Below are 16421 nucleotides of genomic sequence, written 5' to 3'. Positions count from 1 at the left end.
GGAGCGCAGCTCATCGCCAGCAACGGATCAAAGCTGGACGGAAAATGACTTTGACGAGATGAGAGAAGAAGGCTTTAGTCCATCAAACTTCTCAGAGCTAAAGGAGGAATTACGTACCCAGCGCAAAGAAACTAAAAATCTTGAACAAAAAGTGGAAGAATTGATGGCTAGAGTAATTAATGCAGAGAAGGTCATGAACGAAATGAAAGAGATGAAAACCATGACACGAGAAATAAGTGACAAATGCACAAGCTTCAGTAACGGACTCGATCAACTGGAAGAAAGAGTATCAGCGATTGAGGATCAAATGAATGAAATGAAGCGAGAAGAGAAACCAAAAGAAAAAAGAAGAAAAAGAAATGAACAAAGCCTGCAAGAAGTATGGGATTATGTAAAAAGACCAAATCTACGTCTGATTGGGGTGCCTGAAAGTGAGGGGGAAAATGGAACCAAGTTGGAAAACACTCTTCAGGATATCATCCAGGAGAACTTCCCCAACCTAGTAGGGCAGGCCAACATTGAAATCCAGGAAATACAGAGAACGCCACAAAGATACTCCTTGAGAAGAGCAACTCCAAGACACATAATTGCCAGATTCACCAAAGTTGAAATGAAGGAAAAAATCTTAAGGGTAGCCAGAGAGAAAGGTCGGGTTACCCACAAAGGGAAGCCCATCAGACTAACAGCAGATCTCTCGGCAGAAACTCTCCAAGCCAGAAGAGAGTGGGGGCCAATATTCAACATTCTTAAAGAAAAGAATTTTAAACCCAGAATTTCGAATCCAGCCAAACTAAGTTTCACAAGTGAAGGAGAAATAAAATCCCTTACAGATAAGCAAATGCATAGAGATTTTGTCACCACTAGGCCTGCCTTACAAGAGACCCTGAAGGAAGCACTAAACATGGAAAGGAACAACCAGTACCAGCCATTGCAAAAACATGCCAAAATGTAAAGACCATCAAGGCTAGGAAGAAACTGCATCAACTAATGAGCAAAATAACCAGTTAATATCATAATGGCAGGATCAAGTTCACACATAACAATCTTAACTTTACATGTAAATGGACTAAATGCTCCAATTAAAAGACACAGACTGGCAAACTGGATAAAGAGTCAAGACCCATCAGTCTGCTGTATTCAGGAGACCCATCTCACACGCAGAGACATACATAGGCTCAAAATAAAGGGATGGAGGAAGATTTACCAAGCAAATGGAGAACAAAAAAAAGCGGGGGTTGCAATACTAGTCTCTGATAAAACAGACTTTAAACCATCAAAGATCAAAAGAGACAAAGAAGGCCATTACATAATGGTAAAGGGATCAATTCAACAGGAAGAGCTAACTATCCTAAATATATATGCACCCAATACAGGAGCACCCAGATTCATAAAGCAAGTCATTAGAGACTTACAAAGAGACTTAGACTCCCATACAATAATAATGGGAGACTTCAACACTCCACTGTCAACATTAGACAGATCAACGAGACAGAAAGTTAACAAGGATATCCAGGAATTGAACTCATCTCTGCAGCAAGCAGACCTAATAGATATCTATAGAACTCTCCACCCCAAATCAACAGAATATACATTCTTCTCAGCGTCACATCGCACTTACTCCAAAATTGACCACATAATTGGAAGTAAAGCACTCCTCAGCAAATGTACAAGAACAGAAATTATAACAAACTGTCTCTCAGACCACAGTGCAATCAAACTAGAACTCAGGACTAAGAAACTCAATCAAAACCTCTCAACTACATGGAAACTGAACAACCTGCTCCTGAATGACTACTGGGTACATAACGAAATGAAGGCAGAAATAAAGATGTTCTTTGAAACCAATGAGAACAAAGATACAACATACCAGAATCTCTGGGACACATTTAAAGCAGTGTGTAGAGGGAAATTTATAGCACTAAATGCCCACAAGACAAAGCAGGAAATATCTAAAATTGACACTCTAACATCGCAATTAAAAGAACTAGAGAAGCAAGAGCAAACACATCCGAAAGCTAGCAGAAGGCAAGAAATAACTAAGATCAGAGCAGAACTGAAGGAGATAGAAACACAAAAAACCCTCCAAAAAATCAATGAATCCAGGAGTTGGTTTTTTGAAAAGATCAACAAAATTGACAGACCGCTAGCAAGACTAATAAAGAAGAAAAGAGAGAAGAATCAAATTGACGCAATAAAAAATGATAAAGGGGATATCACCACTGACCCCACAGAAATACAAACTACCATCAGAGAATACTATAAACACCTCTATGCAAATAAACTGGAAAATCTAGAAGAAATGGATAATTTCCTGGACACTTACACTCTTCCAAGACTAAACCAGGAAGAAGTTGAATCCCTGAATAGACCAATAGCAAGCTCTGAAATTGAGGCAATAATTAATAGCCTACCAACCAAAAAAAGTCCAGGACCAGATGGATTCACAGTTGAATTCTACCAGAGGTACAAGGAGGAGCTGGTACCATTCCTTCGGAAACTATTCCAATCAATAGAAAAAGAGGGAATCCTCCCTAACTCATTTTATGAGGCCAACATCATCCTGATACCAAAGCCTGGCAGAGACACAACAAAAAAAGAGAATTTTAGGCCAATATCCCTGATGAACATCGATGCAAAAATCCTCAATAAAATACTGGCAAACCAGATTCAGCAACACATCAAAAAGCTTATCCACCATGATCAAGTGGGCTTCATCCCTGGGATGCAAGGCTGGTTCAACATTTGCAAATCAATAAACATAATCCAGCATATAAACAGAACCAAAGACAAGAACCACATGATTATCTCAATAGATGCAGAAAAGGCTTTTGACAAAATTCAACAGCCCTTCATGCTAAAAACGCTCAATAAATTCGGTATTGATGGAACGTACCTCAAAATAATAAGAGCTATTTATGACAAACCCACAGCCAATATCATACTGAATGGGCAAAAACTGGAAAAATTCCCTTTGAAAACTGGCACAAGACAGGGATGCCCTCTCTCACCACTCCTATTCAACATAGTGTTGGAAGTTCTGGCTAGGGCAATCAGGCAAGAGAAAGAAATCAAGGGTATTCAGTTAGGAAAGGAAGAAGTCAAATTGTCCCTGTTTGCAGATGACATGATTGTATATTTAGAAAACCCCATTGTCTCAGCCCAAAATCTCCTTAAGCTGATAAGCAACTTCAGCAAAGTCTCAGGATACAAAATTAATGTGCAAAAATCACAAGCATTCTTATACACCAGTAACAGACAAACACAGAGCCAAATCATGAATGAACTTCCATTCACAATTGCTTCAAAGAGAATAAAATACCTAGGAATCCAACTGACAAGGGATGTAAAGGACCTCTTCAAGGAGAACTACAAACCACTGCTCAGTGAAATAAAAGAGGACACAAACAAATGGAAGAACATACCATGCTCATGGATAGGAAGAATCAACATCGTGAAAATGGCCATACTGCCCAAGGTTATTTATAGATTCAATGCCATCCCCATCAAGCTACCAATGAGTTTCTTCACAGAATTGGAAAAAACTGCTTTAAAGTTCATATGGAACCAAAAAAGAGCCCGCATCTCCAAGACAATCCTAAGTCAAAAGAACAAAGCTGGAAGCATCACGCTACCTGAATTCAAACTATACTACAAGGCTACAGTAACCAAAACAGCATGGTACTGGTACCAAAACAGAGATATAGACCAATGGAACAGAACAGAGTCCTCAGAAATAATACCACACATCTACAGCCATCTGATCTTTGACAAACCTGAGAGAAACAAGAAATGGGGAAAGGATTCCCTATTTAATAAATGGTGCTGGGAAAATTGGCTAGCCATAAGTAGAAAGCTGAAACTGGATCCTTTCCTTACTCCTTATACGAAAATTAATTCAAGATGGATTAGAGACTTAAATGTTAGACCTAATACCATAAAAATCCTAGAGGAAAACCTAGGTAGTACCATTCAGGACATAGGCATGGGCAAAGACTTCATGTCTAAAACACCAAAAGCAACGGCAACAAAAGCCAAAATAGACAAATGGGATCAAATTAAACTAAAGAGCTTCTGCACAGCAAAAGAAACTACCATCAGAGTGAACAGGCAACCTACAGAATGGGAGAAAATTTTTGCAATCTACTCATCTGACAAAGGGCTAATATCCAGAACCTACAAAGAACTCAAACAAATTTACAAGAAAAAAACAAACAACCCCATCAAAAAGTGGGCAAAGGATATGAACAGCCATTTCTCAAAAGAAGACATTCATACAGCCAACAGACACATGAAAAAATGCTCATCATCACTGGCCATCAGAGAAATGCAAATCAAAACCACAATGAGATACCATCTCACACCAGTTAGAATGGCGATCATTAAAAAGTCAGGAAACAACAGGTGCTGGAGAGGATGTGGAGAAACAGGAACACTTTTACACTGTTGGTGGGATTGTAAACTAGTTCAACCATTATGGAAAACAGTATGGCGATTCCTCAAGGATCTAGAACTAGATGTACCATATGACCCAGCCATCCCATTACTGGGTATATACCCAAAGGATTATAAATCATGCTGCTATAAAGACACATGCACACGTATGTTTATTGCAGCACTATTCACAATAGCAAAGACTTGGAATCAACCCAAATGTCCATCAGTGACAGACTGGATTAAGAAAATGTGGCACATATACACCATGGAATACTATGCAGCCATAAAAAAGGATGAGTTTGTGTCCTTTGTAGGGACATGGATGCAGCTGGAAACCATCATTCTTAGCAAAGTATCTATCACAAGAACAGAAAACCAAACACCGGATGTTCTCACTCATAGGTGGGAACTGAACAATGAGATCACTTGGACTCGGGAAGGAGAACATCACACACCAGGGCCTATCATGGGGAGGGGGGAGGGGGGAGGGATTGCATTGGGAGTTATACCTGATGTAAATGACGAGTTGATGGGTGCTGATGAGTTGATGGCTGCAGCACACCAACATGGCACAAGTATACATATGTAACAAACCTGCACATTATGCACATGTACCCTAGAACTCAAAGTATAATAATTTTTTTAAAAAAAAAAGAAGGAAAAGGCATTTGTGTACTTGACACCAGTCACATGTAGTGGGTTCCGTTTCCAGGAAGTACAAATTAAAGTGGATATTAAAAATCTGGTGATGTCCACAGGAGCTGAATCCACATGGTGAAAGGTCCAGAAATCATGTCTATGATAAACATTTGAATAAAATGGAAAGCTTGGCACAGAGAAAACAAAGGGTGTTATGATAGAGTCTTTAAATAATTAATATATTGTCATGGAAGATAATTTAGATAATGTATAGCCATACATGATAGATCTTAGACCATCCAAAGAGAGAAAGTTACAAGTTTAGATTTAACATTAATGATGAACCTTTCAACAATAAAAGCTAGTTGAAAATGCAATGAATCACTTTGTGGGGCAGATTCCATGGCATTAGAAATATTCAAATAGCGGCTTGAATAAAGTGTTTAAAAAAAAAAAAAAAAAAAAAGGCTGGGCGCGGTGGCTCACGCCTGTAATCCCAGCACTTTGGGAGGCCGAGGCGGGCGGATCACAAGGTCAGGAGATCGAGACCACAGTGAAACCCCGTCTCTACTAAAAATACAAAAAATTAGCCGGGCGCCGTGGTGGGCGCCTGTAGTCCCAGCTACTCAGGAGGCTGAGGCAGGAGAATGGCGTGAACCCAGGAGGCGGAGCTTGCAGTGAGCCGAGATCGCGCCACTGCACTCCAACCTGGGCGACAGCGTGAGACTCCATCTCAAAAAAAAAAAAAAAAAACAAGCAGTGACATTGAAATGGCAATTTAAAAATTACCAACAAGGGCCGAGCGCAGTGGCTCGTGCCTGTAATCCCAGCACTTTGGGAGGCCAAGGCCAGTGGATCATGAGGTCAGGAGTTCAAGACCAGTCTGGCCAAGATGGTGAAAACCTGTCTGTACTAAAAATACAAAAATTAGCCAGGTGCAGTGGCAGGCACCTATAATCCCAGCTACTTGGGAGGCTGAAGCAGGAGAATTGCTTGAGCCTGGGCAGCAGAGGTTGCAGTGAGCCAAGATTGTGCCATTGCACTCCAGCCTGGGTGAGAAAGTGAGAATCCATCTCAAAAAAAAAAAATTACCAACAAAAGAAAGTCCAGGACCAGACGGATTCACAGCAGAATTCTACCAGACATTCAAAAAAGAATTGGTACCAATCCTATTGACACTATTCCACAAGATAGAGAAAGAAGGAGCCCTTCCTAATTCATTCTATGAAGCCAACCTCACCCTGACACCAAAACCAGGAAAGGACATAACCAAAAAAGAAAACGACAGACTGATATCCTTGCTGAACATAGATGCTGAAATCCTTAAAAAATAAAAATAAAAAAATAAAACAAAAAAACTAACTAACCAAATTCAACAATGTATCAAAAAGATAACTCACCATGATCAAGTGGGTTTCATACCAGGGATGCAGGGATGGTTTAACATACACAAGCCAATAAATGTGATACACCACATAAACAGAATTAAAAACAAAAATCACATGATCACCTCAATTGATACAAAAAAAAAGTTCAACAAAATCCAGCATCCCTTTATGATTAAAACTCAGCAAAATTGGCATACAAGGGACATACCTTAATGTAATAAAAGCCATCTATGACAAACCCACAGCCAACATAATACTGAATGGGGAAAAGATGAAAGCATTCCATCTGAGAACTAGAGCAAGACAAGAATGCCCACTCTCACCACTCCTCTTCAACGTAGTAATGGAAGTCCTAGCCAAAGCAATCAGACAAAAGAAAGAAATAAAGGGCATCTAAGTCAGCAAAGAGGAAATCAAACTGTCACTGTTTGATGATGATTGTTTACCTTGAAAACCATAAGGACTCCTCTAGAAAGCTCCTAGAACTGATAAAAGAATTCAGCAAAATTTCCGAATACAAGATTAATGTACACAAATCAGTAGCTCATCTATACACCAACAGCGACCAAGCAGAGAATCAAATCAAGAACTCAACCCCTTTTACAATAGCTGCAAAAAATAAAATAAAATAAAATACTTAGGAATATCCTAACACAGGAGTCAAAAGACCTCTAAAAGAAAAACTACAAAACACTGATGAGATAAATCATTGATGACACAAACAAATGGAAACACATCCCATGCTGATGGATGAGTAGAATCAATATTGTGAAAATGACCATACTGCCAAAAGCAAACTACAAATCCAATGCAATCCCCATCAGAATACCACCATCATTCTTCGCAGAATTAGAGAAAACAATTCTAAAATTCATATGGAACCAAAAAAGAGCCCACATAGCCAAAGCAAGACTAAGTAAAAAGAAGAAATCTGGAGGCATCACATATCTGATTTCCAACTATACTATAAAGCCATAGCCATCAAAACAGCATGATACTGGTATAAAATAGACACATAGACCAATGGAACAGAATAAACCCAACTACTTACAGCCAACTGATCTTCAACAAAGCAAACAAAAACATAAAGTGGGGAAAGGACACCCTTTTCAATAAATGGTGCTGGGATAATTGGCTAGCCACATGTAGGAGAATTAAACTGGATCCTCATCTCTCACCTTATACAAAAATCAACTCAAGATGGATTAAGGATTTAAACCTAAGACCTGAAACTATAAAAATTCTAAAAGATAACATTGGAAAAATTCTTCTAGATATGGGCTGAGGCAAGGATTTCATGACCAAGAACCCAAAGCAAATGCAATAAAAACAAAGATAAATAGCTGGCACATAATTAAACTAAAGAGCTTTTCCATGGCAAAAGGAACAGTAATCAGAGTAAACAGACAACCCACAGAGTGAGAGAAAACTGTCTCAATCTATACATCTGACCAACGACTACTATCCAGAATTTACAACTAACTCAAACAAATTAGTAAGAAAAAAGCAAACAACCCTATCAAAAAGTGGGCTAAGAACATGAATAGACAATTCTCAAAAGATATACAAATGGCTAACAAACATATGAAAAAATGCTCAACATCACTAATAATCAGGGAAATGCAAATCAAAACGACAAGGAGATACCACCTTAGTCCTGTAAGAATGACCATAACCAAAAAAATAAAAAAACAGTAGATGTTGGCATGGATGTGGTGAACAGGGAATGCTTCTACACTGCTAGTGGGGATGTAAACTAGTACAGCCACTATAGAAAACAGTGTGGAGAGTCCTTAAAGAACTAAAAGTAGAGCATCATTTGATCCAGCAATCCCACTACTGGATATCAGCCCAGAGGAAAAGAAGTCATTATTCAAAAAAGATACTTGCACATGCATGTTTATAGCAGCACAATTCACAATTGCAAAATTGTGGAACCAACCCAAATGCCCATCAATCAATGAGTGGATAAAGAAACTGTTTTTTATATAGACAGATAGATAGATAGATAGATAGATAGATAGATAGATAGATACATACATACATACATACATACATACATACATACATACACACACACACATACACACACTATGGAAAACTACATAGCCATAAAAAAGGAATGAATCAACAGCATTTGCAGTGACCTGGATGAGACTGGAGACTACTCTTCTAAGTGATGTAACTCAGGAATGAAAAATCAAACATTGTAGGTTCTCACTGATATGTGGGAAGCTAAGCTATGAGGACACAAAGACATAAGAATGACACAATGGACTTTGGGGACTTGAAGGGAAGAGTGGGAGGGGGTGACAGATGAAAGACTACAAATATGGTGCAGTGTATACTGCTTGGGTGATGGGTGCACCATAATCTCATAAATAGCCACTAAAGAACTTACGTAATCAAATACTACCTGTACCCCAATAACTTATAGAAAAATAAAATAAAACCTTCTGTTCTTTCCTTTATCTAAAACTTTGGAGGTAAAATATTATATCTCACCATATTACCATGGTGGAGCTTAGTAAATTTTGACTTGTGTGAAACAGAACTTTGTCTAGACCTGAGTTGACCAATTGTCTCTTTCATGATCATGCTACTCTAGTGGTTTGAACTATGTAAACTTTCTAGTCATCTGTATATACAATGTATCACAAGATTATGTGTTATTGGACTACATGAGTCTCCAGGGAACCCTCAGTTGCTACGTTGACAGGGGCGAGAATCAGGAAGACCTCGAATCCCTGGATGTATGTTGTATGAAAGGGAAAAGTCTTCAATACTCTAGCCAATGCTAACATGATAACATCACATGGTTTCAGTCCAGGCTTTGTACAAACACAGAAAAGATGTGATAGCGAATATTAAATCTAGTTCTTTGACCTGTATTTTTTGAGATTTTGCTGTATGAAAAGCAGTGTAATAAAAACGGGGAAATGAAAGAAATTTAAATCCTTGCTTCAGCAGTTTACTACCTAGTTGAGACAAGGAAAGAAAACCAATCCAGATAGCTTTTTGCCCAAATGATCTATGTAATCGAAGTACCTAAAGATCTATCTATCATGTATAAGAAATTTCACTGGAGTATCATTAGCAATAACAAAGTCTGGAAACAATTTAACAATCTAACATTGTGAGATAAATTAAATAAACTGGTATATCCATTGAACTATTCAGTCATTTAATAGAATGAGATAAATCTCTGTGCAGTGCTATGGAAAGTATTCCAAGAATATTTTTTAAGAAAAAGAGGCCAGGTGTACATCTTTTGGCCTCTTATTCTTTAAAAACATGTCAAATGTAAAATTAAAAATGTAAAATGGTTTTTACATTTTTAGATTAGTTTAAAAGCTCAAAATCACTAATCACTAGAGAAATGCAAATTAAAACCACAATGAGATACCATCTCACATAAGTTAGAATGGCTATTACTAAAAAGTAAAAAAAAAAAAAAAGAAAGAAAGAAACGGATGCAGGTGAGATTGTGGAGAAAAGGGAATGTTTATACACTGCCGGTGGGAATGTAAATTAGTTCAGCCATTGTGGAAAGCAGTTTGGCTACTGCTCAAAGAACTTAAAAAAAAAATTACTACTTGAACCAACAATCTTATTATATTGGATATATACCCAAGGGAATATAAATTGTTCTACCATAAAGACAGATGAGCACATATGTTCATCACAGTACTATTCACAATAGCAAAGACATGAAACTAACCTAAACTCCCATCCACAGTGACTGGATAAAGAAAACGTGGTACATATACACCATGGAATACTATGAAGCCATAAAAAAGAATGAGATAATATTCTCTGCAGCAACATGGATGGAACTGGAGACCATTATCCTAAGCAAACTAACACAGGAATAGAAAACCAAATACAGCAGGTTCTCACCAATAAGTGGGAACTAAACATTAAGTACATATGGACACGAAGAAGAGAACAACAAACACTGAGGCCTTCTGAAGGTTAAGAGGAGGGTAAAGATTAAAAAAAACAAAAACAAAAAAACCTACCTATCAGGCACTATGTTGATTACCTGGGTGACAAAATACTCTGTACACCAAATCCCCACAGCAAGTAATTTACCTATATAACAAACTTGCACATGTACCCCTGAACCTAAAATAGTGAAAAAACGAAAAAGAAGCCATGGACAGAATAGTGTGTATAATATGCCCCCAATTGTAATAAAAGAGGTATATATTCATGGTACATATGTATGCTTATATATATCCATGGAAATTTTCTGATAGGATACATCATTAACTCTTAAAAGTTATCACCTCGTGTAGGTAACAAGGCATAGACATGCCCACCTCCAGAGTATGATCATAGCCAATGAGAATTCCCATGGCCTTTGAAGAAAATATGTTTCACATAGGAGAAAAAGTTTAATTAATCCTGTTTTCCAAAAGCCAAAGTTTGGGATTAAAGTTCATCTTTCTTTATGCCCTTTTCAGGTATTGTGGTCAGTAAGCCCAAAGATGGAATGTCCTGGCCAGTGATTGTAGCAGCTTTACTCTTTTGCTGCATGATATTGTTTGGTCTTGGAGTGAGAAAATGGTGTCAATACCAAAAAGAAATGTGAGTATAATATTAACATATATAGGAACTGACAACTTCTCATTGTAAAATGTTCATCAGTACAATATATTATTACTCTGTGAAGTTCCTCCCATATTTTAATGAAGAAATAAGGCTCACAGAAGCTCAGAGAGATTAAATAGCTTTCCCAACATCACACAGCTGGGATTAAATACACAACTCCTGACTCAGTATCCCTCTCTGCATTGGCCTAGTCAGGCTGTAACATTCATCAGATGGAGCAAGTCTGTGGACATGAAATGAGAACTGAGCCTTACCTCCCCTCAAAACTAAAACTGATTTTTCTTTCAATCTTCATTATTTTTTCATTTTCATGCATCTTTGAACTGCCTAGGCTCCGCTGGTCCTAGGTGCTCGAGTGTGAAATTGAGTGAGAAAGGTAATTTCAAGAGATTTCCAGCCGCTTTTTTACTAGGGTGGGCTTTTACTGCCCTTTTCCTTTTTTCCCAAGCAGAAAAGAAAGTAAGCATTGGGTTACTCATTTTTGTCTTGTTGAAATGTTTTCCAAAACCCTTCTCCAATCAGCAGGCTGAAATGGTACATAAGGTTAAGCCTCATTTTTCTGACTTGCTATTTTGAGTCAGTCTGGATTGGGCCATCATTGGAAGAGACCCCAGTACCCAGAGCTGATCTTCCACTTGTCTTACTACTGCTCTAAGATAACATTAACCATCTTGCCATATGCTTTTCTACCTTTTGCAGAGTATCCTTGAAGACTCTATAACCCCATACAGGGAGTGGTGAATACAACACTAAACCAGAAGTTAGAAATTCTGGATTCTTTTCCAAGGACTACAATTTGGCCACCACATGACCTTGAGAAACTCATAATTCCTCCAAAAAACAAAAGTAAAACAAAAGTGCACATTTCGTAGCATTGTACCTACCTATTAATACATATGAAGTCTCCATTAAAGCATCTGAAAATTGGGTAACAGGGATTAGAGAGTTTTATATTAAATGAACAAATGAAATCTGAAAATCTGAATTGATTTTTTAAATTGTTCTGTATTCAAATGTTTGTTTTATATGGAGATGAGAATCAATCTCTCCATCCTCCTTCCCCCACCACCCACTCTTTATCTCTCCTAAGAGGCTATGGATTGCCACGGCATGGAAGTGTTTGAGTGATGGACATAAATATGTTCACAGATATATTTCTGTTTCCTGATATCAAGATAGCTAGAGCATTTGTATAGCTAAATTCCACACTAACTTGGCTCTTTAACGCATCTCTGAAAAAGAGATGACTTGCACTAACATAAAATAGTGCTTTGTGCAAAGATGGCTTTAAGAATGTTCACTGATTCAAACAAAAGGGATTTAGGCATTATCTAGCCAGTACTCAGGGCTCAAGAAGAGATTTACTTCCCATCTCTACCATATCCCCACAGTACATAGTGAGTGTTCGGGCAAAGGCTGGGGCTAGGGTTAGCAAAGAGGCTATATGAAAAGCTTCAGTCTTAAATCCTAGAATTTTAAGATTTAGTCTCAGGAGGAAAATTTTAATCCACATAAGAGAAACATTTCTTCTATTAGGAGGCAGTTTTCATGCAGAGTATCAGTTCTGGTGAAAAGACTTGAATTGTCCATCTGGTTCTCTTGAGCAAGTTGTTTAAAACCTCTGAGCCTCAGTTTTATCTGTAGATGGTGATGCATTTCCTGCACACAAAGTAAATAATGTTATGATAAAAACGCTTTGCAAACTACAAAGTACCATCTAAATATTAACTAATAGTAACATCATGAGGTTCAAATGGTTGACAGGACTAACAAGCACAGGGTTATGCCAGCAAGAATGCTGAAAGAACTGGGAGGGTATGTCTCTTTCTCATCAATCTGTGTTCTCCTTTAAAGAAACAAAGCACGTCTGTGTGTGTGTGCATAAGACTGCCTCACATTCTTGGCACTGAAAGACCAATATTTTGTTCCTAGCATGGAAAGACCTCCACCTTTCAAGCCACCACCCCCTCCTATCAAGTACACTTGCATTCAAGAGCCCAACAAAAGTGATCCGCCTTATCATGAGATGGAGACCCTCTAGTCTCGTGAGACTTTGCCCCATGGCAGAACTCTGCTGGAATCCTGTTGAGAAGGTAGACATTGTGCTTTATTAATATAGTCGCTCTTCAACCACGCCTTTGCTGCAGCTGAAATGGAATTCAGAAGTGAGTGACCTGTTTTCCCAGCAACTCACCCCACTTCATCTCCAAATGCCTGAAGCTTAACCAAGAGTGAGAGGATATGTCATGTTCACACTCAATGCAATTTGTAGTGGTTTTCTTGCTTATGTAAGAAGTACACATTAGTCTGCCATCATTAAAAAAATATGGTATTTTCACTTAAATTCTCTGAGGGAGGGACAGCAATGGTTTCAAGTGTATGCCTATGCCTGATCCTCTTATTTGAACATCTATCAACATTGTAAACTCCTTGCCAAAATCCTGGGCCTTTGTTGCATTCCCTAAGATGATAATTACAGGAAAAAGAAAATGTAAAAGTTCTAACGAGGCTGCCAAGTAATGGAGAAGTATGGTTAGTCTTCATATTGAAATTCTGTTGTTTATTTTCATGGACGGAAAACAGAATACTTTGCACAGGAACCATATTTTCAATCCTCTTTCACTGTCTTCCCACCATGTTCAGCCCAGACTCCTGCCACGTGGACCCGGATGAAGAGGGATCAAAGAGATAACTAGCCAACAACCAAGTAGCACGGAAGATATAAAACTCCACTGGCCTCTAAAACTATATTAGCCAAGAGTGGTTTCATCTGAGTGCCTTCGTGTGTATGTCCATCAAACCGGTACCAAACTGTTTTGTAAGTAAACAGGCAGCCTACGTCCAACGCTACTCATCTAATTCCTGTTTTTCTCTTTTTCATCTGGGGACTTTCCTGTTCGTTTAACCTGCCTGTTTTGATCTGTTTTGAAAAAGAGAAAAGGCCTCAAATCAGATCAGCACTGATTAATTAACCCTGCTCCTACCAATCTTTTACAGAACAGTTGAAGCAGAATGTGCAGGTGTCAGAGAAGAAACCTAGTCAGCCAGACATGTTCTGTATTCAGCAACAGTTTGTGAGGGAATAAATGACTAATCCTCCTCGTCTCTTGAAACCTTCCCACACTCCCTGCTCCAGGAGGGAAAAACAGATGTTGTTGACAGATAGTGATAGGCAAATTCTGTGTGGACTTTAGTCTCAAAAGGAAACTTCAGTTCACTTGCAGTATGCTTATCCCTGACTGCACATGAGAATACCTTGTGCAGAGTTATTTGGAGATTATGTCTTTTTCTTAAATACCATGGCTGTCACACTTCAGTTTAATTAAATCAGAATGTCTGAGGAGTGAGGCACAGGCATCAGCACTCTCAGATGATTCACATATTCAGCAAAGTTGAGAACCATCGAGCCAGTGGAAGTTCTTTCTCATCACTCAGAATCTTAGGTAGATGCTTAACTCTTGTGGTGGCCAGCCACCAAGATGAGCCCCAATGTTTGTGCCTCCTACTATTCACACCCTTATACTGTTCCCTCCGATGCTGAATACAGATGATTTGTGTAACCTGGGGCCAGGATTAAGGTGAGGCAATCAATGTATCTAGGGAAAAAAATTTAAGGAGGTATTCACACTCAGGGTAGTGCACTTGCACAATGTTGAGATGGAGTACCAGTCTCATCCTTGTTATAGCCAAAAAAGCTTAGAAATGACCAAGGCTAGGTCACAAAATACACTGTGGCTTCCACTTTGATCTCTCTTTGACCACTGACACTGGGAAAAGTCCATTCCCATGCCATGAAGACACCCAGGCAACCCTATTGAGAAATCTACCTGTCAAGGAACTGAGGTATTTTGCTAATAAGCACCAACTTGCCAGCCATGTAAGGGAGCCATCTTGGAAGCAGATTCTCCAGCCTACAGTCAAGTCTTTAGATAATTGCAACTTCAGTTGATCTTTTGACCAAGACCTAAAGAGAGCCAGAACTACCCAGCTAAGCCTTTTTCTAAACTTCTGAACTTCTAACAATATAAAATAATAAGTGCTTATTGTTTAACACGATTAATTTTGAGTGTAATTTGTTACATAGCAATAGATTACTAAAATACAGCTCAACAACTAGAAAAATAAATGGTTTACCTGCCTTAATTATTTATCTATAATTCCTTATTAGCTCTCAAGAAACACATGCTAGCTTCATATATATGGCTGTTGCTTTGCTTCATGTGTATAGTTATTTGTATTTAATGCGACTTAATCATCAGTAATTTGTGTACAAAGCATTATGGCTTTATTTTACTGTTTTACTAGAACATGTGAATATAAGTAGAAAGTGGGGGTAGAGAGTGGCAGAGTTGGAGGTATTTGGATTGTTTCACTAAAGGGAGAGACAGTTTTACAGTATAACATAAATCCATGTAATTTATCAATCTATCACATGACAGGTGTCTCACTGTGTTTTTATATTAGCTCTTCTTTGAAGTACACTCTTTTAGTCTCGTAATTAAGTTCCAGCCAGCATTTGTACATTCATTACCACTTGAATAGAGTGAGCAGTTGCTTATAAATGGAGGGATCTTCAGTGAGTGGTTCAGAGGAACTTTTCACAAACCTGCAAATTGGAGGGGCTCCAGTTGCCTTTTAGGTAGTGCAGTGAGCTTGACCACCCTTATTTGACTAAAATGACAGTTTCATTTGAACCCTAAATTGTGTGCAAGTAAATTCATAGAGTGTCTCAACCAGCAACTCCTGTCGCTAGAAGTGAATTTAGCTCTGTCTCATAGGAGAAATAGCAATACTAGACTCTAATCCTTAAAGTTTCATTTTCACTTAGAAAAAGCCATATGTAAACATGTTTGTCACTCATTTCCAAAGCACTATGTGTTAGTTAACATTGTTATGCATATATTCATTTCCTTACCCACCTGCACCAGGAGCACACCTCAACTTGACAATGTGATTTGTTTTGCAATGGAGTATCATGGGCATGACTAACCCACGGTTTGAAAAGTACTTCTATGATTGGTTTCACTCTCTTCTTTTCTACTATCACCATGAGAAGATCATTTTCAGACTAGCCTACTAGTGTCAAGAAGAAAAAGAAAGGCTCATGGAACAGAACCACCCAAGGCTGGGCCAGTCTAGATCAGTAAAACCCACAGCCTACCTCAACAGGCACATAAGTTAAATACTGTTGCATGCCACTGAAATTGTGTGATTATTACACAACATTGTAGCAATAGTTAACCTACACGTATAGATCCAAAGGTAGGCATATTTTAGCTCATATGTAAGTGCCTAATGCATGTTTTAAATTAAAAAAAAAAGAGTATTTTCTATTTTCTTTGG

General features: G+C 38.3%; 1 protein-coding gene across 1 annotated transcript in view; it reads left to right on the top strand.

Moving 5' to 3' along the window:
- CD96 (CD96 molecule) overlaps positions 1-15221 on the top strand; it is a 108684-nt gene extending 93463 nt beyond the window's left edge. The window contains 2 exon segments of the mRNA XM_065539216.2: positions 10931-11054; positions 13011-15221. Coding sequence (XP_065395288.1) covers positions 10931-11054; positions 13011-13119 — 233 coding nt within the window. The 3' untranslated portion in view covers positions 13120-15221.
- The last annotated feature ends 1200 nt before the right edge of the window (positions 15222-16421 follow it).

Source organism: Macaca fascicularis, chromosome 2 (genome assembly GCF_037993035.2).
Source record: "Macaca fascicularis isolate 582-1 chromosome 2, T2T-MFA8v1.1".
Lineage (NCBI taxonomy): Eukaryota > Metazoa > Chordata > Mammalia > Primates > Cercopithecidae > Macaca > Macaca fascicularis.
The sequence above is the reverse complement of the archived record's forward strand: the minus strand, read 5'-3'. Positions and strand labels throughout refer to the sequence as shown.